This window comes from Marmota flaviventris, chromosome 1, assembly GCF_047511675.1.
Source record: "Marmota flaviventris isolate mMarFla1 chromosome 1, mMarFla1.hap1, whole genome shotgun sequence".
NCBI classification, from domain to species: domain Eukaryota; kingdom Metazoa; phylum Chordata; class Mammalia; order Rodentia; family Sciuridae; genus Marmota; species Marmota flaviventris.
Window position 1 is genome coordinate 89,645,328 of NC_092498.1, and position 27,100 is coordinate 89,672,427.

Below are 27,100 nucleotides of genomic sequence, written 5' to 3' on the forward strand. Positions count from 1 at the left end.
AAAATGAGGATGGTGGAATGGGTCATGTTAATGGCCACATACTTTATATAGACTTCCTTTATTCCAGTCATTGTGTGTGTGTGTGTGTGTGTGTGTGTTTTATTCAATCATCAAAGCAACCTAGCAGGCTGGTCTATTACTGCTCCTATTTTATACATAAGGAAGCTGAAGCATAAGGAGGTTATGCAACTTGCTTAAGGTTGCAGTCCATTAAGAGGCAGAGGTGGACCTTGAACCCAGACAGCCACTGGGACACATAGCCTCAGAACCACATGCTTGGAACCTAGCACCGGTTCCCAGATCACCAACTGTGGGACCTTAGGAAAGTACATAACACCTTGATTTTCTTGTCTGCAAAATGGAGGAAAAAATAATACCTACCACATAGGAATATTGTGTTAAATGACAAAATCGGTGGGAAGGGCAGGGGATGGTGATGGGCTTTACTGAGCTCTCAGCAGAGACAATGGTTATTACGAGTAGTTATGTCACAACATGGGGGCCTCGAGGGTGACCCATCTTCCTCTAGGCCTGAGTTCTGGGGAGCGTAGAGACTCCTCTAGGCATGCCATTTGGAATAATCCACAAAGTCTTTCTGGAAGAGCAGGGAGGGGCTGGGGGACCAGCTTGGGCCTTGGAGGGAAGGAGGGAAGAAGGTAGGAATGTGAGCCAGGTGGGGATGGCCTGGGTGAAGGTGGGAAGGGAAAGAGGTGGGTGGCAGGTGGCAGGGAGCGTCACAGCCAGCACTTAGAAGCCAGTCCTTGGGTTCTCCATGTACACCGCCCCACGTCTGGGCAGTTTCTATCCCCTGCTTACAGATGAGGCTGTTCCCAAGAGCCTTCATTTCTTTGCCTGCTCACATCTAAGCCCACACAGAGAGGGTGGAGCTGCGGTGTGCATTCAGATGGTTCCAGAGCCACCTTTTCCGCCACTGCGCTGCACTGCAGCTCAGGAGTGAGGAGACACCCGCCCTTCTCTCCTTGTTGGAGGGAAAGGTCAGACAGCTGTGGAGGAAGTTGGAGCTGGAGAGTGGAGCTGGGAGAGGAGGGCCCTGGGTGTGTGCCCCAGGCCTGCCCTTTTCTTAGCTAGTGAAGGCTGGAGGGCGTTTGTTTTTGTAAGAGCCAGGTTCTCAGCCTCCAGTGACCTGCTTGGGAAGGAGATGGGCAGCGGGCAGGACAAGGGGAGGCCCACTGCGGAAGGCTGACCTCCAAGGGGCTTGCATCCGGCCTGTGGTCTGAAAAGCTTGTTTCCGCAGACTGAGGTTGGAGGACCCTCCTCAAGGGGCTTTAGAACAGGCAGCCTCTGGGTTCCTTTCCAGGGCTTAAGTTCAAGGACAGTGTTATCCCACTGTCAGCTGCCAAACAAGGGCCTTAATTTCCCCCGGGTCCCCATGGGAGCCTCAGGCCTGCTCCTAGGAGTGCCTTTGGCTGGAGCTGGACTTCTTCGTGGCTCCAAATTAAACACACTTGAGGAATATGAACTGCAACCCCTGTTCGTGGTTCAGCCCATTAAAGCTCCCTGGGAGATTGCAAGATGCGGATGTCCGGAACTACCCAGGCCCAGCCTCATCAGCATTTGTACGGGCTACTCCACGTTGGTATGTGTTAAGATCCTCTAAGTTAATTCTGAAGAGTACCCAGGTTGAGAACCACTGGTTTTATTTGAGAACAGCACCCTCCAGGGTGTGCTATAATGTGAAGCCCGAGAGCAGCTCCCATGGCACAGACTGGGCAGGGAGCCCATTCCCCGCAGAGACCAAACCCGAGAGTAACCATGATTGACAGCTGTGCACTAGGCTATTAACCTGGGCTGGGGATGAATTGAGAGAGGCCAGCCCTCCTGCTGCTGCACTGTCCCTGAGCAAGCACACCTGCAGAGAGGCTGGCCCAAGGGCAGCCGATGCCCTTGAAACACAACTGAACATGGAAAAACAAAGCCTGATGGCTTGTTCTGGTGTCTATGAGTGTGAACTCAGGGCAGTGCTTTTACGCATGTGAGCACACACACATCTACCGGCATTGCTCGCTTGGTGGCAGTGAGACCCTCTGAGATATGCCTTGTCTGTGATTTGGTGGTGGTGTGATGTGGGTGCCATAGGGCAATCACTCCACTTGGCCCCTTGGCTCCACCAGGAGATGCTGTAACTACAGGATGTATGAGGCTGCAGAGCGGGGCATACAGTTTTGCAGTAAACTTTGATAAGTAGAAGAATAGTCTATAATGGTGACACCGATTATAGTATAACAAATACGAAAAGGAGTAGCACAGCTGTCTATCATCAGGTACTGTGTACTGTATATCATTGCCTGTGCTATGCCTTTAAATGACTGGCAGTGCAGGTTTGTTCCCACCACAAATGCAGGAGTCGTGCACTGTGTTACAGTGCAGCAGTACAGTGACTGTGATATTACTGAGCTTTGGGAGTTTTCAGCTCTGTTGTAATCTTATGGAACCACCGTGGTGTGTGTGTGTGTAGCCCATCACTGACTTAAACGTCATTATGGCATGTGACTGTACATGACCTTTATATGCTTATCTACATTGAGTTTCTCCCTATAATCCTTTAGATCTAGTAAAGTGGGTCAGTTGGTCCTGGTGTGGTAGAGGTGAGGGGCAGGCATGTGGCACTGTGTGTGTGGTGGGGGCTGAGGGGCTCCCGGGAAGCCACCTGCATTCCCTCAAGCTCTGGTTCTTCACTCGTTCTGGGACCACTGTCCCAGAGAGAACATGGGATGGTCATGCCGATGGTGGTCTTCAGAGTGGAGGCAGCTGGGAGAGGCTGAAGATACCGGCGGGGAGGTGGCCACGGACAGTAGCAGCAACTTGCTTTCTGGCTGGTTTTTTGAACACCCTCTACGTGTCTTAAAGGAGTTTCTGGAGAAGAAGAGGAAGAGGTCTGGAGATGCGTTTAGCGGTTTTCATCTCACTCCAAACCCCTAAATGCTGAATGAGTCTGGAACCAACCCCAGTCCAGCTCTCACATGACACAGAGCCGCTGAGGTCAGAGGTGGTGGTCACTGGCGAGTCTCACCCAGGGTGAGAGCCAGCTCCGGGCCAGTGCCCAGGTCTGCCATCCCAGCCAGGGGCTGCCATTCTGCTGCAGGACTCTTGTGGCCAGAAGAGGTGGAGAAAAGACAGCTCTGCGTGGGAACTGCTGCTCCACCACACAGTGCCCGGTGCCCCTGCGGCCCTCAGGGAGCACCTGCTGGGAGACGCTTTGTTCCCTCTGCTGTCCTGGGGCAGCCTGCCAGCCCAGGGCCAGCCAGCACCTCCTCTTCCCAGGGCTGCTGACTCCCCTCAGCCTGGAAGCCATGCCCGCCTCCTGGCAGGGTTGTTCAGGTGTGGTTCTCCATGGGGTCCCACGTGCTGGGGGACAAGGAAGAGGGAGGTCTTCTGAATCCTGTCCAGATGGCCAGGTACCTCAGCTTCTCCACCCTCCTCCGAAGGGGAGAGGCCCCCAGGAAGGAACCACTTCGGGGCCAGGCTGGGGCTCCCCAACCTTTGAAGCAGGATGAGCTTGTTGTCTGGTCCCCTCGGCTGCTCAAGGGTGAGCAGGCCCTAGGCGTGGGGAAACAGGTGTCTGCAGGGCCTCTCGCTCTGCTCAGAGGAAAGTATTCCCTGTAGGCCTGGATGCCAAATCTGACAAAGGGCTCCATTTCTGTGTCTTCCTAGCTGGGTCATTCTGGAACTGAAGCATATAACAGACTCTCCTGGAGGCTTGTCAAATGCAGGTCACTGACGCCCATCCCCAGGGTTTCTGATTCCCAGACCTGGTTCTCAAGTGGTGTTGCTGGCCTGGGGCCCACACTTTGGGGACCCCTGGCTTCGAAGGAGGAGGGCTGTGTCTCTGGTTCTTCCTCTCCCCTCCAGCACTCACCTCGGGTTGAGGTGGGGGTCCTCACTGTTTGAACAGAAGCCTTGGCTGTTGAGTGAATTTCAGTAAATTGAATCATTTTTTAATATTTGAATTATATGCTCAGATAGGGGGCCTTGTTCTCACAATACCTGAAACTCTGGGGTGGCTTTTGGAGGGAACGACCACCGCTTTGTCTGTCGCTCTGGTGTCCCTGGTCTAGGGGTTCTGAACACTGTGTGGAACTGGACAAAATCATCACCATGACAACCTAAGATTAGCTCTGTATTTTGTTCCAGCCGAAGGCTAATAGCTCTTGTACTCTCCCTCATTCTGACCTGCCTAAGTGGTCTCTATCTTTCCTGTTGTCACAACTCGCTACCGTCCCTTGGCTACTAGGTGGGAATAGTCCAGAGAGTGTGCAAAGTATCCCCAGCTGCTCACTGCCCAGATTCCTCTGACCAAGTTCCACAGCGGGGTCTGTGCAGACCAGCCCAGGAGGCGTGGGGCAGGGGTGGCACAGAGCTGAGGGATGATAGGAGGTGGGAAGGGACTCTGGGGCGGTGGGGCTGCCGAGAGCTGAGCGTTCTCTTGAGGGATGGAGACCTGTTCTGATGTTTGGCCTCTTTGGAGGAGGAAACGGTGGGGTACTTGATGCTGGCTGCACTTGACTGTCTGTCTCCTCCCTGAGACATGCTTTCCTGGCTGGCGTGCTGCTTTCCTGTCCTGGTGTCCCTCCTCCGTCTTCCCTGCCAGCTCCTCTTCTAAACGTTGGCACCCTCTCTTCTGTCAGCACCAGGCTATTCTTCTTTCTGCTCTGAGCTCTGCTCTCTTGCTGGACCATCCAGTCCATGGCCCAAATAGCATCCCTGCTGACCCCACCCACTCCAGTTCTGACTTCTGTGGATCCCAGACATTTATTTTTTCTTTGTACCAGGGATTGAACCTAGGGGCTCTTTTAAGCACTGAGCCACATCCCCGGCCTTTTAAAATATTTTATTTAGAGATAGGGTCTTGCTAAATTGCTTAGGGCTTTGCTAAGTTTGCTGAGGCTGGCTTTGAACTTGGGATCCTCCTGCCTCAGCCTCCTGAGCTACTGAGATTCCAGGCATGAGACACCACAACCACACCACACCCCAGACTTTTTAGCTGCCTGTTTGATACCTGTCTCCACTCTGTTCTTAGCGCCTCTCAAACTAAACGTGTACCAGACCAAAGTCTTGATTTCCAACTTGCCGAATTCCTTCTCCAGCCAGGCATGGTGGTGTAGGCCTGTAATTGCAGCTACTTGGAAGGCTGAGGCAGGAGGATTGCAAGTTTGAGCAGCCTAAGCAATTCAGGAAGACCCTGTCTCAAAATTAAAAAAAGAAAAAAATCCCCTCTATCTGCTGCTCACCTAGCCCTTCCTACTATAGTAAATAGCATAGTTCATTCATCTGTTCATCTGTCTGTCAGTCCATCCATTCATTCATTCATCCATCCATCCAGACGCCCAAGCCAGAAATCTGGGTGACATCATGGTACCTCTCTGCCCTTCCTTGTGTGACTCAAGATAGTCTAGACCACGCAGCAGTGACAAATCAACCGTATACTCTCAGAGATGTAGCACAGTGACATTTCTTGCTTGCCTATGTTACGGGCCAGTGTGGTCAGCAGAGGTGGAGGCAGAGTCCCACTTCACACAGTTTATTCAGGCACCTCCCAAACGGGAACGCTGCCACCCCCATGTGAACTCTGCATGTGACATGCAAGGGTCCTACAGAGAGGGAAGAGAGGTAAAGGCTCTGGAATCCTGTGAGGGGCGTTTTAGAGACTAGTCCATCATTTCTACCCTCTTGCTGTGGCTAAGAACTCGGGATGTGATGATAAGTCACGTGAGATGGGTGAGCACTAACCACCTCTGGCACTCTGGCCAGCCATGTCCAGCTGGTCTGTCTCCAAGCCCTGTCATCCCTGTCTCCACACTGTCCTGTACAGGACTCTTCTCCATCTCTGCGGCCATTGCTCCCTGTCAGACTCCTTCATCCCTCCCCAGGGTGTTAGCGGTGCCTTGACAAGTCTTTCATGTCTGCTTTCAGCTCTTGAAATATATTGTCTTCACCCACTACTGAATGAGATCAAAACCCCTTTGGTAGGCAGAAAAAGGACCCTTGCCACTGTCCAGAGATAGAAGATACATCCTATTCCCTGGAACGGTGTGGATGTGACCTTACATGACAGAGGGATGCAGATTTGCATAGGCAGTTATGTTGAGGGTCTCGAGATGGGGAGATTCTCCCAGGTTGCTTGAGCAGACACAGTGTAAGCACGAAAGTCCTTATAAGTGAAAGAAGAGGGGAGAGTCAGAAAGAGAGAGTTGAGAAGGCTAAGCTTCTGACTTTGAAGACAGGGGAAGGGGACCATAGGCCAAGAAGAGTAGGTGGCCTCTAGAATCTGGAAAAGATAGGAGACAGGACTCTTTGGGGACCTCTAAAAGCACAGCCCTGCTAACACCTTGACTTCAGCACAGTGAGACCCATTTCAGACCTCTTACACCGAGAACTAATAATTTGTGCCATTTGAAGACAGTAAGTTGCTTACAAACTTTTAGCAGTAACAGGAAACTAAGACACCACCATCTGGCGGCATCTGAGCATTTAGCATAACATCCAAAATCATTAGCATGATCTGGCAGACTGTAAGTTCTGTGAAGCAGAGACAGGGTCCTTTCTCTTCACTCCTGTACCATTCTGCAGGGTCTGACTCGTATTTCTTGAGTATGGATCATAAGGGGGAGGGGGAGGGGGAGGGGAACAAGACAGGGAGAAGAGAGAAAAAGAATAAAAGGAGGAGGGAGAGGAGAAAGGAGAAAAGGCATCCTTGAGCTTCCAATCTCGCCAAAACTAAGGTGTGTTGAGACTGGAATGTGAAATGAATGGGAATGTGGAAACAGGTCGCATTTTACCTGAGTGGCAGGAAGATATCTTGCTGTCCTTAGCTAGAGAAACCTAAGGCCCTCTCAAGAGCCCCCTCCTGCTCTCCTCGGCTCCAAGGCTGTGAGCTCCCCATGCTCAAGGATGTCCACTAAACCAGACACTGGGATTAGGACATGGGGTGACCAGGTCTCATTTTAGGTTTACAGTCTACTCCGATGCCACAGGAGCTGCCCTTAGGACTCTGGAGGGGACCCAGGATGGGGACAGAAGAAGGCACCAGGAGCACTTTGAGAGTTGTGCTAGAGGGTCCTTAGCCTTTCCAGGTCATGGGGTGGGGTTGGGTTGGGTGCCTTGTCCAGTGCTCCTTGGAGGGCAGCTCCTGCTTGTCCCAGCCTTCCCTGAGGCACCAGCAAGTCCCTGGGGGAATCTCTGTTCCAGATTTGAGCTCTGGTCACTCAGAGTTGGACGTCCCAAGAGACACAAGGCCCTTGATGGGCACCTCGGGAACGTGAGCCATGGCAGAGGAGGCCAGAACACAAGTCTGGGGCTTCCAGTGCAGATGCCGAGGAAAGACCCCACCCTCCCTGGCTCTGCCCTCCACTGTGAGCTTTGTAGCTTTGTCTGTTTCCTCCAGTCCCGTATCCTGGTGCCTAGAGGGTCCCTGGCACATGGCAGACACTCTATTGGTCATGAGGAGAATGCACTTCTTGCCTGCCACCACCCCTTTACCCACCATTCCGGGAGCCCCTGTCACCCCTCGTGCCACCTACTTGGCTCCTGCATCCCCTCTGCCTCTCAGCCCTCACATCTCTGCTTGCTATCTTGAAGTCGTGTCCTCCACCCTGCTGGCAGCAGCAGCTGGCTATGCCAGGGCCTAATGCTCCGCATAACAGGAACATCTGTTGGCTGGGGTCCCTGGAGTGTGGGCCAGACACGGTCACGCTCCATGGCTGCTTCACGGTCAACCCAAACTGTGGCGGCCAGAGATGTGCTGTTGGGTCTCTTTCAAGGACATAATGTCACAGCCAACCACATGCTGGCTAGATGTCTTGCTGTAGTGGATAGACAGGTATCCCTGACAGTGGCCTATTGCTGGGACCCATGGCTGGCACCCCTCATATGATCCTCAGTGTCTTTGACTTATTGGTGTGCTGACTCAGAGTATTGCAGAGTACTGCATTATTCCCAGCTCCCAAATTCTGACATTCCAAGAGCAGAATGCTATAGGTCAGGGTGTGGATTCTAAAATGGCAGGGTCTGCATTCTGGGAGAAGAGGTCTTCTACATCCAGAAGCTATAGATATCTCCTGGTCCTAACAGCACCCAATAGTGTGGACCCTGACAGAGACCATGGCCTCATGAGGCCTGCCCCTGCCTGGCACCTGACTAAAACAGTGAAATTGATGCTAATGACAACAGTGCGTCTGCATAGAGGGAGCCTGGTGCTATTTGGAGAACTTTCCATGGAGGAACTCATTAGTGCTCCTAGCAGCCCTGTGAGGTGGAGTGCAGAGGTCACTTGCTTTCCTGCTGTGATGTGGGAGCCATCTCCATGGCCCATGGTCTCTCTGCAAACCAGGCTCCTTTCCCGAAGCTACTCTGCAGTCTGACGTGCTGTGCTTTGGCCACCCCACTGCACCTCTGCACGCTGTCTAACTGCGTGCGTCTTTGTGTGTACTTCGTTGGCTTACCCCATAGATACCAGTGAGGGTCCCCGGGCTTTGCTCCTCCATGATCTTCTCACTTGACATCCTTTTCTCATCATTTCCCTTATGCTGGAGTTAAGGATGGCAGGGGGACTGTGGGACTCTGTTGAAGAATTGGGATGCTAAGAGCACGGAAAGCTTTTAACTGCTCGTAGGGTGGGTGTGACCCAGTCGGATACTCATTTTGAAAAACAGTCATAGCTGTGTGGGGTTGATGGAGATTCAAGAGGAGGCAGTAACGGTGGTCCCAGGGAAGAGTAAAGGATTCCACGATCATCTGGAGGGAAATCCAGCAGGATTCGACATGGAGCACAGAGGAGGAGAGAGAACAAGGTGGGGTGTGGCTTCCTATACTTCTGGGGCTGGGAGAGATGAGGGTTTAGTGGGTGATGCTGAGTAGAGGCAAGAACTGCTTCGTCTGCTTCTGATTGGTCTTGGGTCCCCCAAGGTGGGAATGTCCAGCAAGGACTGGCCCTAGGGGAGTGGCTGGAAACAGAGGGCTGGGCATATCAAGTACCCGAGTGGGGGGAGCTCATTCCGGGTGCGTGGCAGGTGGCCCAGGGCAGGGCAGCTGGCAAAGGGCTGAAATCGTCCTTTGAATTCGGCAGCAAAGAGGTCAGCATTGACATTGGTGAGATCAGTTCAGTATAGAGGAGGGACAGAGGTGATAAACAGAAGACTGGCTGTGGCTGGAAGGATAGAGTACAGCAGAGAGGGCAGGGGGCCTCTGAGCTCCCCAAATTCAAAAATCTGGCTCTTCTTCCTCGCAACTCATGTCCAGGGAGTCGCCAGATCCTCAGGATTCCTAGGCACTTCTCAGTGCATCCTTGCCATCCTCTCCGTCAGCCTGACCCCGTGACACCAGGCTGGCCTCCCCCATGGTCCCTGCCTCCTTCATCTCATCCCACTCCAAGACTCCAAGTCCTTTCCCAGTTCCAGCCGTGGCACACGCAGCCTCCTGCCTGGATGGCCTTCCCTTCTCATCTGATCAATCTCTGCTCCTCCTCCAAGGGCCAGCTGGGGGCCAACCGTGGGCTCCATCCAGGCCTGCCCTGCGAGGCAGGTGGGGGCCAGGCAGCAGCCTCAGACCAGCCACTTCCGGCCCCCAACCCTGGGGTGAGCGACCACTGACCACCACTGAGGAGGTAGAGCTGAGGCCAGACCACACGGAGCTGGCCCTGCAGAAGAGGCTACTGCCAAGGCAGGACATCTGGAGCAGGTCGTGTGGGAGGGGCTGCTGGGTGCCCCTTTCTGAAGGGCCCTGCCCTAGCCTGGTGATTTTCTCTTCCCCACAACCCTACAGGACTCAGGGGCTGTGGGCCAGGTAACATCAGGTGAGGCCCCCTTTCTGCCTCAGGACCACCTGCAGAGAGGCTCATGCCTCACCCCCTCTTTGAGAGGCTTTTCAGGTGAAGGCCTGGCCTTCCCTCAGACAGGAAGTCCACTTTCCTCTTCAGCTGCTCCCACCTGCTCCGCATGAGCCTGGCTTGTGAGCGGTCCACCCTGCCTCTGTGTGGAGGGTGGTGGGAGAATACAGGTGTGAGCATCCAAGTGTGGCGTGTATGCTGTACGTGTGGGCATCCACAGTGTAGCGTGTGTTGTGGGATGTGTGCATGCACGTGTTTGTGACTGGTTCTGTGTGGTGTGGTGTGTGTGCACTAACGTGGTATTTGTGTGAGATTATGGGCGTGTGTGCATGTGTGCGTGCGTGTGTGTGTGTGTGTGTGTAGACCCATGCTCACCATGGCTCTCTTCCCCCAGGCTGCCCTGGCATGTGGGACAATATAACCTGCTGGAAGCCGGCCCATGTAGGGGAGATGGTCCTCGTTAGCTGCCCCGATGTCTTCCGGATCTTCAACCCGGACCAAGGTGGGTAGAGCCCAGTCTTTAGGCCACACTGATCTAACCTGCTCCCTGGGCTCAGCCCAGGCTCCCAAAGACAAGCACTAAGGACTGGCTCCCTGTGAACAGATGGTCTTTGCTCCAGAGCACTTGTAGGGGTGCACAAGCCTTCCTTCAACATGGCACGCAGTCCTCAGTGCACACCTGGGTGTGCCCTGGTGTGGGGTTGATACCAGCTCTGTCTCTCACCCTCCTAAGGACCTTGAGCAAAGCAGTTCACTCCTCCCAGCTAAGGCCCTGGTCTGCCAGGTGAGAATGTGGCATGGTGGCTCCCTCATGGGGTGTCTCTGAGGATAAAGTGAGGATGATCATGCATGTGGGTCATCGTGTAGTGCAGGACTTGGCACATCTTGAATGTTCAGTGGTCAGTGGTAGCTGATGTTGTCATTGCTGTCACTCACACAGCCACAGAGATCCTCAGAGGCCCAGAGGAATGCATGGACAGGGAACCCAGCAGTTAGACACCCTCAGGCAGAGTGGGAGTGTGAAGGGTGCAGTTGGGCTCATGACGCTCACCCACATCCACACTCATGGACCACTTGATGTGGGCATGGTGCCCAGGCCTCACAGCAGGCAGGCCCTCACTGCCCTTAGGTAGCTATGAGGGCTCAGGAGAAGAGAAGCTGGGGGTCCTGGCCTCCAGGAGCTCCTGGATTGCCTAGGAGAGGACACTATCCACAGTGGAAACAGTGTAGTCTGTAACGTATGGACGCTGGTTCTGGGGTGAGTGTATGATGGCACCCTTCCTGCCAGGGAGCGTTGGCTGAGTGGGGGTCACAAGGACTCAATTTTGGGCATGTCTGAGTTCGAGATCTCTGGGGGCCATTGAAATTCTGTGGAGAGTTCTGGGGGCCCCAGATTGATTTAGGAGCCTGTGGGATAGACATGGTGGCTGAGCTCTGTGATGCAGGACACAAAGATATGGGGCGGGGTGGTGGGGCAAGACAAAGTCCAAATGGCTCCGGAGGCTAAGGCAGGAGGATCGCCAGTTCAAAGCCAGCTTCAGCAACTTAGCAAGGCTCTAAGCAACTTAGCTGGGGATGAAGCTCAGTAGTTGAGCGTTCAATCTCTGGTATCAGAAAAAAAAATATATATATATATATATTTTTTTTTTACTTTATATATATATATAAAGTAAACTCTAAATGGCTGCATCTCCACTGGGGGGTTCCTCTTCTGAGAGGTAAAAGGCAAATTCACTTTCAAAAAGGCAAATTCACTTTCAAACCTCACGTTCCAGCAATATCATAAAGCAAGGGATTTGCAGGAGGTGGCCGAGAGAGGTAGTGACACATGTTGGAGTCCCAGGTCCCATCTCTGGCTCCCATTCCAAGAAGGTGGAGCCTGTCTCCCACACTCCCCACCTTGTTTTGTCCACATCCCTCACACCTCCAGACCTCTGCCAGCCCAGAAGGAGGGTGGCAACTGAACTCCCCACCCCAAGGGCTTGGGGACTTTGAGTGAGTGACCCAGAACAGGCTAGAGAGTGAATTCTGGCCGAGGAGACTGGCAGGGAAGTGCTGGAGCGAGGAGCACAGTGAATGGAGGGCTGTGAGGCACAGTGACAGCCTGTGATTCAGCCCCGTTCCTCATTCATTCCTCTAGAAACCAACTTAGTCACTTCCCTCATGAATGTATGGCTCTCATTCAGTCATTTATTTAAAGTTTACTGAACATCTTCTCTGGGTCAGATTCCATGCCAAGAATGCTTCTTGCCACAAAAGGCAAAAAGATTCTGCAGTCAAGTGAGATTTCCTGGAGATGCACATCCCTCCAGCTTCCCTCCCTCAGCAGCAGGCGGGCGGTGAGGTGACACCCCATTCCTAATGGTTCATTAAGGCGGGGACTTCAGCACCTCTGTTCACAGGCTTTGTTGGTGGGCTTGCCTTTCCACTTAGACGTGTGGGTTGGATGTCTCCTTTGCTTTCTCAGCTCTCAGGAAACTCCAGGGGTAGTGCAGCCGTGCAGGACCTTGGAGATGTTGGAGGTGTGGGAGTTCCACCCTCTCTCCTCCTCCCAGATGCCTCTGTGCATTTCTGTTCTAGAGGTGGAGGTCGAAGTCTCTCATGCCTGATGGTGCCCAGCGTGTAGTCCTGCTTTCTGCGCCCCCTGCAGAACTCTCTCCGAAGTTTGGGGGTGGGGAGGAGGAGGAAGTGGTCAGTGAGAGCAGACCCCCCACTGCACACCCCTGCTTACCTCTGCATTTTCTCTCTTTCTCTCTCTCTCTCTCTCTCTCTTTCTGTTGCAGTCTGGGAGACGGAAACCATCGGTAAGAGGAACCTTGGTGAGGACAGACCGCTGTCCATCTGTCCATCTCTGTATGTAGCAGGAGCCTAGCCTCAGGAGATCCCAGGCTCTGACTGCCGGGATCAGCATTTGGTTGGGTGGAATGGCAGGCTCTTCAGGGACCAGGTTCTTCTCTCCTTCTCCCTTCCCCACACCTCTGTTCAGCCACCCTGAAGGTGAGAGCAATGGAGGACACAGCCTTTGGCTTCCAGGCCATCATGAGCTTGTTTGGAAAGACAAGACTCACCAATGGAGGAGTCAGAAAGCAAGCCCATGTGTGTGCATAGGCATGTGCGCATGCACACGCAGGCCTGACCTGTGAGTGAGTCCGTACAGATGCTCACATCCCCAGTTGCTGAGAAGGTGGAATGTACGGGAAGCCAGAGAATAGAAGAGAGCTGATGATGCAGCATATGGGCAGAGCAGTGAGGTCATGGGAGGCTTTCTGGAGGAGGTGGCATGTCAGCTTGGAAACTGGATTTTTGAGAAATGGCGATGCAATGTGGGTCCATTGCTAGGCTAGCATGGGATTTGGGCATAGGAGAGTATGGGAAGGGGAATAAAGAGTAAAGAAAGAAGGATAAAATTCTGGGGATGAAGTCTTTGAAGTTTTGGGTTCCCTTTGATGAAGAGTGGGTCTGGAGACCAAGATGAGCACCAAAGGAACCCCAAGTCCTAGACCCCTGTTGCTGTTCTTTGCTGTTTTCCATTCCTTCCCCTTCCTCTCTACTCGGCAGAAGGCCCTCCCGCCCTCCTGACAGTGCCTATTTCCTGTTTCCTGGGGGGTGGGGTGGGTGGTTGAGTCATACATCATCCTTAGCATCCAAGAAATGCAACCCAAGGAGATGGGTGTCAGAAGGTGCTGTGAGTCAGAAGGGTGTGCAGCCACTGTGTGTGAGGCTGTCTGGTGACCCTGTCCCCAGGCCCTCCAGACCCAGGCACATCAGGGAAAGTAAGCAGTGGTAACGCATCAAGTTGATAAACCAGGCATTTTGACACATGCCCACATCTGTGTTTTACAGGAGAGTTTGATTTTGCTGGCAGTAACTCCTTGGGTCTCTCAGGTAAGGGACAGGCTGGGACCCACCATGGACTGGCTGACCGGAGGGCGTCTGCTGACATGGGAGCTTTGAGAGCCCCATTGCAGGCTGAGCTCTGCCCTCTGTGGCTTTGAGATCTGAGACTGGTTGGTAACTTTCGAGGTACAGGTACAGCTTGTCTCCGTGGCAAATGGCAGTTAGGTGCAAAGGCAGAACATGGTACCTACAATTTCATAGGAGCTGGAGATCTCTTGAAGCCCCTATGTGGATTCTAAGCAAAGAACCCCTGTTTTATATGGTTCCTAATAGTTCTGAACTCCGATACATAGGCTAGAGGTTTTCAAACCAAATTTAAACTTGCACATCACAGTCCTCTCCTGGGCTTATTAAAACACAGATTCAAGGGCTTCACCCTCAGAGTCTTCTGATTTCCTCGGCCTTGGCCTCAGGATGAACATGCGCATTGCTAGCCGGATGCCCAGGTCTTCTATGGTCTAATATGGGCAGACACTCATTCAGGAACCTCTGCCCTAAAATTCCGGGCTTCTATGAAACTGCTGGGGCAAAGCAGCCTGGTGATGTGGGCGCAGTCGCTGCAGGATTCTGACAATCTGGAGAACGCTCTTCCGGAGATTTCTATCAGAACAATATTCAAGGAACAGTTCTGGAACAAAAAGGTTTATACTTTTCTGTGCCTACATTAGGCTATAAAAAGAAAAAGAAAGAAAGAAAGAAAAGAAAAGAGAGGAAATGGCTTTTCTCTCCAGGACAGTTTTATAAAAAAAAAAATTGTTTTTCAAAACAACTTCCCTTTCCTCTTCTCACCACCTTGAGAAGGGCAGAATAGGGAGGAGGTGAAGCCCTGATGGGGGAGGGGCTTGGGCAAGACGCTGCCTCCCCTGGGACAGTCAGACTTTCTGAAGAAGTATTTAGAGGGACTTGGAAGGAGATTGCCAGAGATTGCCAGGGGCAGCCTGAGCAGATTTTCTGGAAGGAGGAGCAGCTTGGCACCACACTGTGGGATTGAAGTGAGCTCTTTGGCTTTGCCCCAGCTTGTCCACAGAACTCAGCACTGGAGAAATGATAGAGGTGACAGAGACCAGACTCTCCCTCCCCGCTGCTGGGCAGAACTCTCCTTCCCTGCAGGCCCATGTCTCCAAGTCCCAGGAAAGATGTTTCTGACTCTCCTAGGTGAAGAGAACTGGCCTTCTATCTTCCAGGTCAACCAGCAAGGATGTGGGCTGGAAGAGAAAGAGTCTCTCCTCTTGGCCTCTGCATCCTGCCATGTGTCTCCCTGAACCACTGCCCACCCGCCTTGGTGGCCTGGGTCACAGAGGGGAAAATTCTATCCAGCAATATGTGCCCTGTGCCCCTTGTCACTGAGTCCTATGAGGGGAAGAACCATCCCCATGTGTCCTAAGAGGCCAGGTAACTCCCAAGAAGCCATTCTGAGGACTGACGTCTCTCCGGGGCCACATCGAGGTGTTCGCTGGAGGAAAGGGGACTGCTTACCTCCCCTAATCATTTGTGGCTGTTCCTTACAGACCATCTGGTGATGGGAGAGAGAAATGAACCAAGCAACCATGGGAGGCAAAAAAACAGCCCAACGAATAGTGAAAACCAGGCTGAATGCTTTTTTGTAGCTGGCAAATGGCTCAATGGCTGTGTCTTACCCTGGCCTCCCCTGGGTATCGCACAAGATGGCCTTTTAAGGCCATCAGAAGAAAAACTAAAGTACATTAGTAACAGGAAATAGACCAGCAAACCCTGAAAGGCAAAACTTAACCAAAAACCAAATTGGAGTATATGTCTTAAAAAAGGTCCTAACCTAGTTCAGTGTCCTTGTTAATTAAGCAAGGTGTCTCATTGGTGCAGAATGTCAGCTGCTAGGGTAAAGTTCACCTGTAGAGTGGGCTCAAGACACACCTTTGGTCACCTGAGGCAATTCCTGGACACACTCAGATGTCCTGCTGAGAATCCCTGGGGCTGCAGGGACTGGAATCTGCATTTGTGATCAGTCTCAGGATGGTTCTCCTACACATGGACCTTTGAGAAGCATTGATCCAGAGCCTTGAGCATTTCCTGGCAGGTATTTGGGAATATTCCAGAAGGAGAACTGCAGGGCTGCTGGACTCACAGGCTCAGTCCCCTTACCCCTGGCTAAGAGATGGCTTGCCCCAGCCCCATGGTTCTTAGTAAAGACTGAGCTACAGGCCATCAGCTGTCACTGACTCCTTGGACCTCTGTCCCATGTCTTCCAGCGGACACACGGGTTTCTGGTTCCTACTTAAGCAGTAATGTTTGCATCTGCATCTCGGGGCTCTCTGAAGTCATTCTGTGCCTCACTGAGTGTTCTCTTCTCTGCAGACATGGGTGTGGTGAGCCGGAACTGCACGGAGTATGGCTGGTCGGAGCCCTTCCCTCATTACTTCGACGCTTGTGGCTTTGACGACTATGACACTGAGACTGGGGACCAGGTGAGTGTCTGTGCCCTGTTCCCCAGAAGTGGTGGGACAGCGGAGGAGACAGGTCTCTAGATGACATTCATGAGCACCTACTGTGTATCCAAGCCAGCTGCTGTGGTGGAGAAGCAGCTGTCATGCTGCCTTATCCTCCAGCCCCCACCTCCTGTCCCTTCTGGGGACACTGTCTTGCCTAGGATCCAGAACCTGAGGAATTAATTCTGGGCCTCACATGGGGGCTCCCCCTCCTACCTCCCACATCTAACTAAAGGATGCTGTCTATACTGACTGGTTAGTGCTCTTCCTTTGAGCAGATGCTGGGGATGGAACCCAGGGCCTGGTGCATGCTGGGTAAGGGCTCCATCTCTGCACCACACCCCCAGCCACATCTGCAGAAGGTAACCCTGCAGAGTGGAGCAAGCAGCTTAGGAGGGAGTAGGGGAGTGGAGGTAAGATCCTAGGAGAGACAGGGAGAAGCTAGACCCAGAGGGTGCAGGTCTGGGGGTGGGGGTGGGAGGGCCTGCCCCATGTGGATCTCTGCATATCCTGTGTCCTGCTCTAGGATTATTACTACCTGTCGGTGAAGGCCCTCTACACTGTTGGCTACAGCACCTCCCTCGTCACGCTCACCACTGCCATGGTCATCCTGTGTCGCTTCCGGTGAGACTCCAGTGACACTGGAGCCCACACAACCCACCTCTGCTGAGAGTAGTCCCCTCTTTGTGGATGTCAGCCCTCACCCCTGGGGTAGCAGATGGGAAACCTGACCCCAGAGAGGGCAGCCTACTTGATCAGGGCCACACAGCCAGGCAGAAGCTGGGCAAGAGACCTGCATTGCTCACTTTCATCTTCCTAGTCTAGATAGAGAGGCCACAGGAGGGAGAAGGGGCACAGGTTACAGGGGCCTGGAAGCCAGGATCAGAGAGGTGGGTAGAAGCTGGTAGACTCGGTGGCAGCCCCCTCTGAGACAATGGCAAGAGCAGGTCCAGGGCAGAGCCCAGGCTGGAGGGTGTGAGTGCTTTGGGGTTGCTTGCTTGGGGTCAAGTCCTCCTCCCCTGGCCTGCTCCTGCAGGAAGCTGCACTGCACCCGAAACTTCATCCACATGAACCTGTTTGTGTCCTTCATGCTGAGGGCAATTTCTGTCTTCATCAAAGACTGGATCCTCTATGCCGAGCAGGACAGCAACCACTGCTTCATCTCCACTGTGAGTGAGCTCAGAGGGCCCGAGGCCACTGCTGCCAGGAAGTCCCCCTCCCCGCACCGCCTGGGACTTGTTTCTCAGCCTGAGGCCCTCGAGTGTGTTCCTGGGGTGAAGGCGTTGTCCCCCATTCACTTGGAAGCCCAGGAATCAACATGTCACTAGTGTCACTTCTGGCCAAATTGTCTTCAGTCCCTCAGAGTACTTGAGGAGGGTCAGCCGACTCTGGAGGCAACTGAGGCTCCCAGAGGGCTGGTGTGGGCCCTGGTCCCTTAACCAGCTGAGCCAGAGCCCACGTGCTGGTTTTCTAGGGGTCTTTCCATGTGTCTCCTCATGCCCCCCGGTATTTGGAGGAGGCGCCAGGTGGGAAGAATGGTCTGGAGTCCAGCCCTTGACTGAGAGGGCTCACTTGAAGGTTTTCAGTGAGAAGGGATCTCTGGGGCCAGGGTGAGCATTCCCTCCATCTGGGAGGGATCCAGGTCCCTGTTTTACCAGGAGCTCCCTGTGGGGGACCTCTGGCTACTTCTCCCTGCTCATCTTCCCTGTGGGAGCTGAAGAGGGGGCAGGTGGGCCTGGTGGGCTCCACGCCTGTCTACCTGTCCCTCTCCTGCCAGCGCAGGCCTTTTGGACTGAGACCCATAGGATGCTGCAGATCTCAGCACCACAGTTCAGGAGTGTTGACTGTCCCGGATCCTGGGCGTGTTTGGGCCCTACCCAGCATAACTAGAGCTGAAGGTCCTCAGGACTCCCCTGGGCTTTAGGGGTTCGCCTGGGGTCAGGAGAGGGAGTACGACCTTCCTCGCCTGGTGGCTGTCCCTGTAGGTGGCATGCAAGGCTGTCATGGTTTTCTTCCACTACTGTGTTGTGTCCAACTACTTCTGGCTGTTCATCGAGGGCTTGTACCTCTTCACGCTGCTGGTGGAGACCTTCTTCCCTGAGAGGAGATACTTCTACTGGTACACCATCATTGGCTGGGGTAGGTCCCTGGCTGGGCCTGCACGCACTCGGGCCTCCTAGTCGGGTGTGACCTTGGTACTGCCCCAGGCAGGCGCTGACTGCTCATGCTTGGACCCCGCCTTTCTCTTCCTGCCTGTGGGAAATTCCCTGTCTGAGGGAGAAGTACTGCCCAGGCGTCCTCCTGAGAGACAAGGTGGTCTGAGGTCTGGGGGAGATGTTGCCCTCCCAGGAAGCCTGGGTGTGAGGGACAGTAAGAGTCCCCAGGAACTCCAAGTGTGAGGGGTGTGGTGGCCTCTGGGAGCCCCAAGTCTGAGGGAACAGTGGACATGCTGGTTTTCCTCTATTAGGGGCCTCTTTTTCTTGTTCTCCTAGGGACCCCAACTGTGTGTGTGACCGTGTGGGCTACACTGAGGATCTACTTCGATAACACAGGGTGAGTACATGCCCAAGAGTCAGGGCCAGAACAGAATAGATTCCTACAGATGGGTTCTCAGTGGCTGTCGACTTTCTCAGCAAACCATCCAACACTGGGCCCAGACTGAAGCCCAGCGCCAGAGGCCACCTGAGCCCAGACCCCACGCAGGTCTGGGAGCCAGCAGCCCAGGAAGAGAATAGGAAAGGTTTCTGAACCCTGTTTGCTCTGGGCCCAGTTCTGGGCCCTCCCTTTGGGGAGGGTAGGAAGATGGTGATGGTGAGCTTATGCCTCAAGAGCTCTGGGTCTAAAAGGGACACAGGGACCTTTCCCAGGAGCCCACTGGTGACCACGACTCTTTGACCCCAAACCCTGTCTTGACAGGGATGCAGAGGGAAAGAGCAAGGCTCAAAAGAAGGGCATTCCTATAACCAGGGCCTGGCTTCTGCAACTTCTCCTTCTGGCTGACCCCTCTTCAGGAGCTCCAGGGGAAGAAAGGACCAGACCCTCAGCTAGCCAGGGCAGTGTCCTGTAGGCATCTGGGCTCACCCCTGGATGTGATTTCTCTTCTCTCTGTCTGCCCATCTTTCAGCTGCTGGGATATGAATGACAGCACAGCTCTGTGGTGGGTGATCAAAGGCCCTGTGGTTGGCTCGATAATGGTGAGTGTCCTTGGGACAAAGAGGAAGAGAAGAGACAGGGCCTGGGCGGAATGGCACATGAACAAGAAGGGGACATGAAAGAGTCACTGAACAAACTGGCCTTCTTCTTTGTTGTGACTGTATTATATTCCATAGCACAGACACACAAATTATTTAGCTGTTCCCCTAGGGGTGGATGTGTATCTTACTACGTTTTCTTCATTATGAAAGATGCTACTAGAATAGTTTTGTGCATAATTTTAAACATTTGCAAATATTTCTTTAGAATACATCTCTAAACATGGGAGGAATAGGTCAAAAAGGGTATACATCTAAAATTTTTAGGTCCCAAATTGTTTTGCAAAATTCCTTTAGCAATTCACACTTCCTCTGGAAGGGTGGTGCATTTCCCCAATATCAATCGTCTAAATTTTTACATATTCTTATGGAGGATAATAGTAATTTCACAAACATTTCTCCATATTGTTAGCTAATTGACCAGTTTTTCTGAACATTTAATCATATTTTTTTTCAATTCTGAATATTCCCATCTATCTCTTTTGCCCAGTTTTCTATCAGATTATATTTATTACAGTGAAGGATAATAACCCTTCATTTGTTATATGTATTGTGTTTCTAAGACAGCATAGCTGTTCTGCAGTGGAATCCCCCGGCTTTATAAATTCTGAGCCCTACTTCTTGTTTATAGAGTTCTTTCCTAACCTAAGATATAAAAATACGCCTCTTCCTTGTTTCGTAATACTTTTGTGAATTGTACTGTTATGTATACACCTTTAATCCAGCTGAAATTTAATTTTTTGTCTGGCCTGAAATGATATTTAATTTTATCTTTCTAATGGATGTACATTCCACATTCTCAATTCTTTTTATTGCATCCTTTTTATTGAAATGTTATTTTTGGATCCAGACTTTCACTTTTATGCTGCTAATCTATTTGTCTATTCCCTAGGCAGATTCCCCATTTTCCTAGTTATTGAGACCTTGTAGCATGCTTTGGCATTTGATGTGCAGATTTCTCCTCTTATTTTGTTTTTCTTCAAAAATTCCTTGCCCATTTACTCTTCAGGTGGACTTTTGAATATCCTTGTCAAGTTGCAAAATTGTAAAATAAAAAAAAAGTATGTTTGAGATCGTGTAGGAATCATACTGAATTTATAGGCTAATTTGGAGAACTGGTTTGCTTAAATGGTGGAGTCTTTCTCTCCAAGAGTGTGACATGATTCTCCACCTATTCAGTCCTTGTTACAGAGTTATTCTGGTAAACTTTTTTAGATTTCTTTCTTGTTGTAATGTTCACCTCTAAGGTGTTTCCCATTTGGGCCTTTTATTGGATCTAGGAATCATTCTTTCTTTCTACTTTCTGATGGGTTACTGGTGGAGTGTAGGGAAGCTCTTGTCTTTTGTGCATTTTTTTTTTAGTTACATTTATGAACTCTTTTATTAGTTCTTGTCCCTTTTCTGTTGGTTCACGTGAATTTTCTAGGTAGAAATTACATGATCTGCAAATGAAAATAGTCTTTGTCCTTCTTTTTCAGTATGTGTCCCTTTTATTCCTTGTTTCTGTACAGGGTGATGTTTTCTCTAGCTTTTGGCAATTACCCTGCATGGAACTGGAGAAGTTTCTCTTCCTGGCTTGTTTTAGTATGAATATCTTGTTTTAATATCTCAAGCATGGATATTGAATTTTATCAAATGCATTTTGGAGATATTGAAGTGATCACAATCTAACTTCGTTATGAACAAGGAATATATATTTGTGCCTTTCTTTGAACATATGTGAATATTTCTTCAGAGTAAATCTCTAGGAGAGAATTCCTGGGACAAAGATATGTGCATTGTACATTTTCATAGATAGCAAAAATTGCCCTCTATGAGCAAGGTATCATTTCTGATATTTCCCCTATCTTTGCTGATGTTTCTGTGACCAACTCATTCACCAGTCTTTAGGGATTTAATGGAAGCTTATTGCAATCTGTTGTCATAACAAATATTAGGTTTATTTTTGCATTTCTAGTTTGAAACCTTTGTGGTCATGATCAGTTTGTTCGTTGAATACACTGCTAAATTCTCTTTATTAATATTTGTTTAAACTTTTTGCCTTGCTCTCTGTGGTCTTCTATGTCTATGTGCCTGTGAAAGTGTTTTCTGTATTCGCCTGGCTTTTGTAGCAGGATTTTGTTAACTTCGTAGGTAATCTATGAGGTTTTATTTGCTTTAAAACAATAAAATAGCATGTCAATTACATGCTCCTTAGAAGTTCATAAAAATCATCTGGGCCTAATGTCTTTGATTGCAGACACCTTGACTACTTTTTAAATTTCTTCTGAGATGATTACTCAGATTTCTCTACCTCTTCTTGAGTTGTGTTTGTTAATTTTTATTTTCCCATTTTGTTGGGTATTCTCTCACGATTTAAAATATTCTGCCCATCTTGTCTTGTCCTGTTTCTCACGCCTAAATTGGTCTAACTGTAGTTTCTCCTTTTGGATTGATGAACACATGCAGTTAGAGGTGTTTGCTGAGCTAATTCCAGGCACTGATTAGACAGCAGGCATGGAGCAGAGAACAAGGTGGACAGAGTGTGGTGTGTGCTTCGTCATTCCAGTTGATCTATAAAAACAAAGAAGACAAAAACAAAAATAAATTGTCATTTTTGTAGATCAAATCTCCTATTTTTTTTTCTATTTTCTTTCTTATGTCTTTTGCCTATATAAAATTCCTTCTTCTATAAGTTCCATTTGAGGTAATCTTTTCTTAGTTTTTTTTTTTTTTTGATTTGAAGGCCTAATTAGTTTTCAGTAATTATGATTTTTTTTTTAAATAGACTAACTTGAGGCTCTCTGTTTTTTCTTCCAAGGCTGCTTTGGCTATCTCCAAGACATCCCTGAACAGTTCTCATTTATTTATTTGCTCTCCTTCCTCCTCCTTTCTCACATACACACAGCTTCCCACTTTGTTTAGAAAGCATCTGTCAAAGATCTTTATCTGATGGCAAATACTGCTATTGCTGTTCCCAGGCAGTCCTGTAATTAGCAAGGCTTGTGGCCACACAGATTCCCCATATTCCATGACGCTCATCTTGGAGTTTTACCAGGGAAGAGCGCTCACCTCTGCAGTTGACTCTTCTCTCTTAAGTTGTAGCTTTCCCACCAGCCTGGTCCTACTTTCTTTTTCTCTTCTAGAGATGACTCATTTTCTCCACTTACTCATGATACTCTTCCCTATTTTCCGGGACTCCTATGGAATTCTGTTTCTCACATCTCTTCTTCCAATACAGTGATACTGTGGTGGGTAGGAGCTACATTAGCGCTCTCCTACCGCCATCTTGGATTAGAAGTCTAGAGGGGATCTCGACTAGCTGGGGAAGGTACCCGTGGGGAACAGGAGCCTTTACAGGGGCAGGAGTGCACTAAGTCTTTGCCCAGAGTCATGTCTGTCTGCCTTTTCTTTGGCCCTCAGGTTAACTTTGTGCTTTTCATCGGCATCATCGTCATCCTGGTGCAGAAGCTGCAATCTCCAGACATGGGAGGCAACGAGTCCAGCATCTACTTGTAAGTACCACCATGTGGATGCCACGGCCATTTGCAACAGCCACACAGGCCCGGCGCTCAGGTCACCAGCAGGAGAAGGCTTGGGCTTTGCTGATAGGGTTATATGATAATGGGCATTGGCAAAATTTCTTCCTGAATGAAATATAGCCTTTAAAACATAGTTGTCCTCCCTCCTGGGCTTCAGCCAACCCAGGAGCTCCTAACTTGCATGCCATTACACATAAGGAAAAAAAAAAAAGAGAGTGACAGAACCTATGTGACACTAGAAAAATCAAAGTGGAGAACACCAGATTCCCTAAGGTAGTTCAGGACTTGGTTGTTCAGAAGCTGGGTTTCCCGTGGGGATGCTGGTTCTGTGGGAAACCTGTGAGCGCATTGGATAGGCCCAACCCCCAGGACAACATGTAGAACTTGCTCAGCGTGCCTGGTGACACAGGTGGTCATTCTCACTGGCCTGGGTGTGGGAAGGGGGGTTCTTTCTCTCAGGGCAGCTCTGCCTCTGCATCTCCCTGATCCTTCTTCCTCAGTTCCCTCCTTCCTGAGAAGAGGAACGTCTGATTGCTTTCTGTGTTTGGGGTTCACGAACTACCTCTTTCCATTGAGTCCAAGACTTGCTCTACTTTCATGGCCGTTTGGCTTCCTACAGCTATTTTTGTGTCATGTCCCTGAGAGCATCTTCCCGCTGGCTCTCCCAGCCTTGCTCTATCTGAACTCAGACTCGGCATCTGCCCCCTCACCCTTCTGGCCTTGTGAATGGAGCGGGACCAGCTGGGGCTCTGAGGTGGGTGGGTGGGTGGGGCATTTCCATGCTGAAGAGAAAGGTTGGTGATCCCCTGCGGTTGACTGGGGGACACAGTTGAGGCCAAGAGTGTTGCTTCCTCAGTTCCTTTCAAAAAGAGCAGGTTAGAAAGAGCTGCGGCCATCATTGGTCCTACCTTCACCAGAGACCCCAGCCTCAGATCACAACCTTGACCCCGCACAGGGGAAAGAGAGGAGCAGGGAGGGCTCAGCAGGGGGCTCCATAGCACCCGCATTCTCCTGGAGAGAGGCAGAGGGAGGGACTGCTCAGAGGCCAAGTCCCAGATCCTTCTTGAAGGTTCCTTGGGGGCTTCGTGGGAGGCTTGTTCTTGGCTTGTGTGTCTATCCACCCTGGTATTTCACCTTGGAGAAGCCCTTTCCATGGGGGCTGGGGACTAGCCCAGGGCCTGGGTGATTTACCATATTTTCTTTGCCGGTATGATGATCACATCACATTGGAAAAGAAACTTTTATTTTCCTGTCCATTTACTGTCAGTTTTTTTTATAAGCTTTTGCCAGCTCTTACTTACATGTGTCTATTATATAGTGGAAAATTATTCATTGATAAAAGCCATAAAGTCTGCTAGGGCCAGCCCTCTGCCACTACCCAACCTGCCCTAGAGACATCCTTCCGACTTTTATCTTAGGAGTCTCAAAATAGGGCCCTGCTCCTCCCCTCACCTCCCTGTGGTGTTGGAAACCATGCCCTTGTGTGGCCTCAGTTTCTCCTGCTTGGTTGGGAATTGGTTCACCTACTAACATTTACGTCTGGTATTTGAAACCCAAAGTAGCTGGGCCGGTAGTTAAGTTAGCTTCATTCCCATTTGAGCAAGAGCAGCTTCATCACTTCCCCTTTCTGGTAGGATCTGTTTCTTCTTCTAAGGCCCCTGGGACCTCTTCTTTGCAGGCCAGGGGTGGGGGTCCTTCCAGCTTCCCCTCACTCTGCCCGTGCAGGGATACCCACAGAGGCTGCTTGGTTCCAGCTGCTCAGCCTAAGCAAGGATGCTCCAAACCCTGGCTGACTCAGACATCCTGCCCCAGGCAACAAGAGCCCCCAGGGTCAGATGGGAAAGAATCGTGGGCCTGGGTTTCAAATTGTCCACACTGTAGGCGCTGTGGAGCCCTGTCCTAGCACAAATGCATAGGTGAGAACCACTTGTCATTAGCACACGGCTTATCCATTTAAGTGTTGATCCAAGACATTTGAAGAGACAGCTAGTTGGTTTCCTTCTCTAAAAGCATTTCCTTGCCTACTCAATAAATCCTTTTTTTAGAGAAAGCCAAACCTCTGCTAGTTTCAAGCCCGGAAGATGAAAACCTCAGGGCTGTGAACCAGGTGGGTGGGCTGATGGTAGACAAGGAATCTGTTTGATCCCATTGACATCAGCCACGTGTTGGAGTGTTCCCAGGGTCGAGGACACCCTTTCCATGAACATGAGCAATAACCCAGTGACAATGCTGCTAAGAACTGCAGAGCACTTAAAGCACTTGCAGGTTGGCCTGTGCACATTTCATGCTCACAAACACCCAGCGCATCTGGCGGGCTAGGTAAGCAATTCCCCACCTTAGAGCTGAGGGGATTAGTTCCCAGTGCGATGAGTCCTGCAGGATAGAGCCAAGGTGTAGCTACAGTGCAGGGGGTGGGGGGCGTTCCTCCAGGCTATTCTTATCCTTGATTGGCAGCCGGCAGGTGGTGTCCAACTAACTGATAGAATGAGGTTTCCTGGATGAAGTGGCTCCTAATGGGCTCCAGCCTTGCGTAAAACTGTCCCCAGCCTAGAGGGTGTGGAAGAGGGGCTGGCTGTGAGCAGGGAGGTGTGTGCATGGGGAGGAGGGGAAAAGCTTGGGGGGAAGGTGGAGAAGACCGGGCTTGGTGGGAGAGGGAGAGGCCAGGACTGTGCCCCATCCTCTGGGGCACCAGAAGTATATGCTGGGCTGCAAAGCCTCTTCATATCTGCCCACAACAGCTCTCTGGTTTTTTTCCTCTGTTTCCAGAACAAATTTAAGCCTGGGAGTCCCCAAGAAAACCCGAGAGGACCCCCTGCCTGTGCCCTCAGACCAGCATTCACTCCCTTTCCTGTAGGTTGGTTCCAGCTGCTCAGATGATAAAGGGTTTTCCTACGTAGACCAAGACGGCGCTCCTGACCCAGCCTCAGAAGGACCTGTTGGGGTGTGGGGCCCCTGCAGGGGCCAGTGGCGCTGAGCCACCCACACTCCTACCTGATGCTCCTGGTAGAATGAATGGCTGGAATCAGAGTTTGGCAATGGCCAGGGATGGAGTCAGGGCCTGGGTCAGGGCTCAGCATGGGTCCGCAATTGGCTTGGTCTCAGACCGGAGTTAGGGCTGAGCATTCCGCCAGCAGGGTCAGCCTGCCTTTGGCTGCAGATCTGAGTTTACCTGGTTCCAGAAAGGGAGGGGTGAGGTTTCCAAGGCAGACACCTTCTGTACAGAAAGAGCCTCAGGACCCCGCTCTGGCATGGCTTGGCTTCATTCCCAGTCACCTCTAGCCAGAAGATGGGGACTGGAAGCTGCATTTTGGGTGTAGGGTAGGGTGGGAAAGCTTATGTGCACCCCTCTTGGGGCTTCCTCAGCCCCATCAGGGCAGACGGTGTGCCCCTCCCAAGATCGGTCCTGCTGTGTCAAGGCCGCTGTGCAGCCAGGGGCTCAGCCCAGGGCCTTAGCCACAGCCAGAGGCTTCTGGTTCACGTGGGGCTCCATCTTCCACTCCAGAGTGCCCCTGCCCTGCCCTGCCTGGGAGTGTCCCCTCCTCACCGTTCTGCTAGAGGCTGATCAGCAGGGAATTGTTACCCTCATTTTGCAGAAACTGATTCCTTAAGAAGGAATATGATATAACTTGAGTCACCCAACACATCAGTGGCTGAACAAAGCTTTGAGCTTGAGTGCCCGACTCCTCATCTAACACTTCTCCATGCTGGCAGGGAGCACAGAGAAAAGGGGAGACATGGTGTTGAACAGGAAAGCTTCCAAAATCTGCAGAGCTGGGGTGCTGGTGTGCTGGGGAGCACTTCCTTGGGCATGGGCAGGGTGCTGGTGTACATAGCACCTTAGCATCAGAAGAGACCCACTGAGGCACGTCTGGCTCAGACCACCACATTCCGAAGCCTCCCAAGGGCCCAGCACCACATTGATCTCTAGGACCACAGAGGTGAAGAAGATGGGGGTTCTGCCTGCAAAGGTTCTCCACAGACGTCTCTGTCTAGCAACCTGGGTGTTTTCTGGGGCTGCAGTCCAACCAGCCTCTAAACAAAGACCGTTGAAATGCTCTTGGAGTTTGGCTACTGTAGACACCTTTTGCTGGATCCTTGAGTTCTGAGACCAGAGATGGCTTTGACCTT

At 51.3% G+C, this 27,100-nt stretch overlaps 1 protein-coding gene across 6 annotated transcripts in view; it reads left to right on the forward strand.

The window, feature by feature from the left end:
• Positions 1-27,100, forward strand: part of Adcyap1r1 (ADCYAP receptor type I) — a 52,942-nt gene that overhangs the window by 14,858 nt on the left and 10,984 nt on the right. For 2 of the 6 annotated variants that reach the window (XM_071608361.1, XM_071608337.1), the window contains exons 4-14: positions 10,236-10,343; positions 12,625-12,645; positions 13,685-13,726; positions 16,070-16,179; positions 16,727-16,824; positions 17,237-17,369; positions 18,186-18,339; positions 18,693-18,753; positions 19,325-19,394; positions 22,854-22,945; positions 25,739-25,822. In XM_071608361.1, the coding sequence (XP_071464462.1) occupies positions 10,236-10,343; positions 12,625-12,645; positions 13,685-13,726; positions 16,070-16,179; positions 16,727-16,824; positions 17,237-17,369; positions 18,186-18,339; positions 18,693-18,753; positions 19,325-19,394; positions 22,854-22,945; positions 25,739-25,822 (973 nt within the window). The remainder of the gene's footprint in view (positions 1-10,235; positions 10,344-12,624; positions 12,646-13,684; positions 13,727-16,069; positions 16,180-16,726; positions 16,825-17,236; positions 17,370-18,185; positions 18,340-18,692; positions 18,754-19,324; positions 19,395-22,853; positions 22,946-25,738; positions 25,823-27,100) is intronic. The other 4 variants (XM_027939651.2, XM_071608343.1, XM_071608349.1 and 1 more) reach the window with 4 other exon arrangements.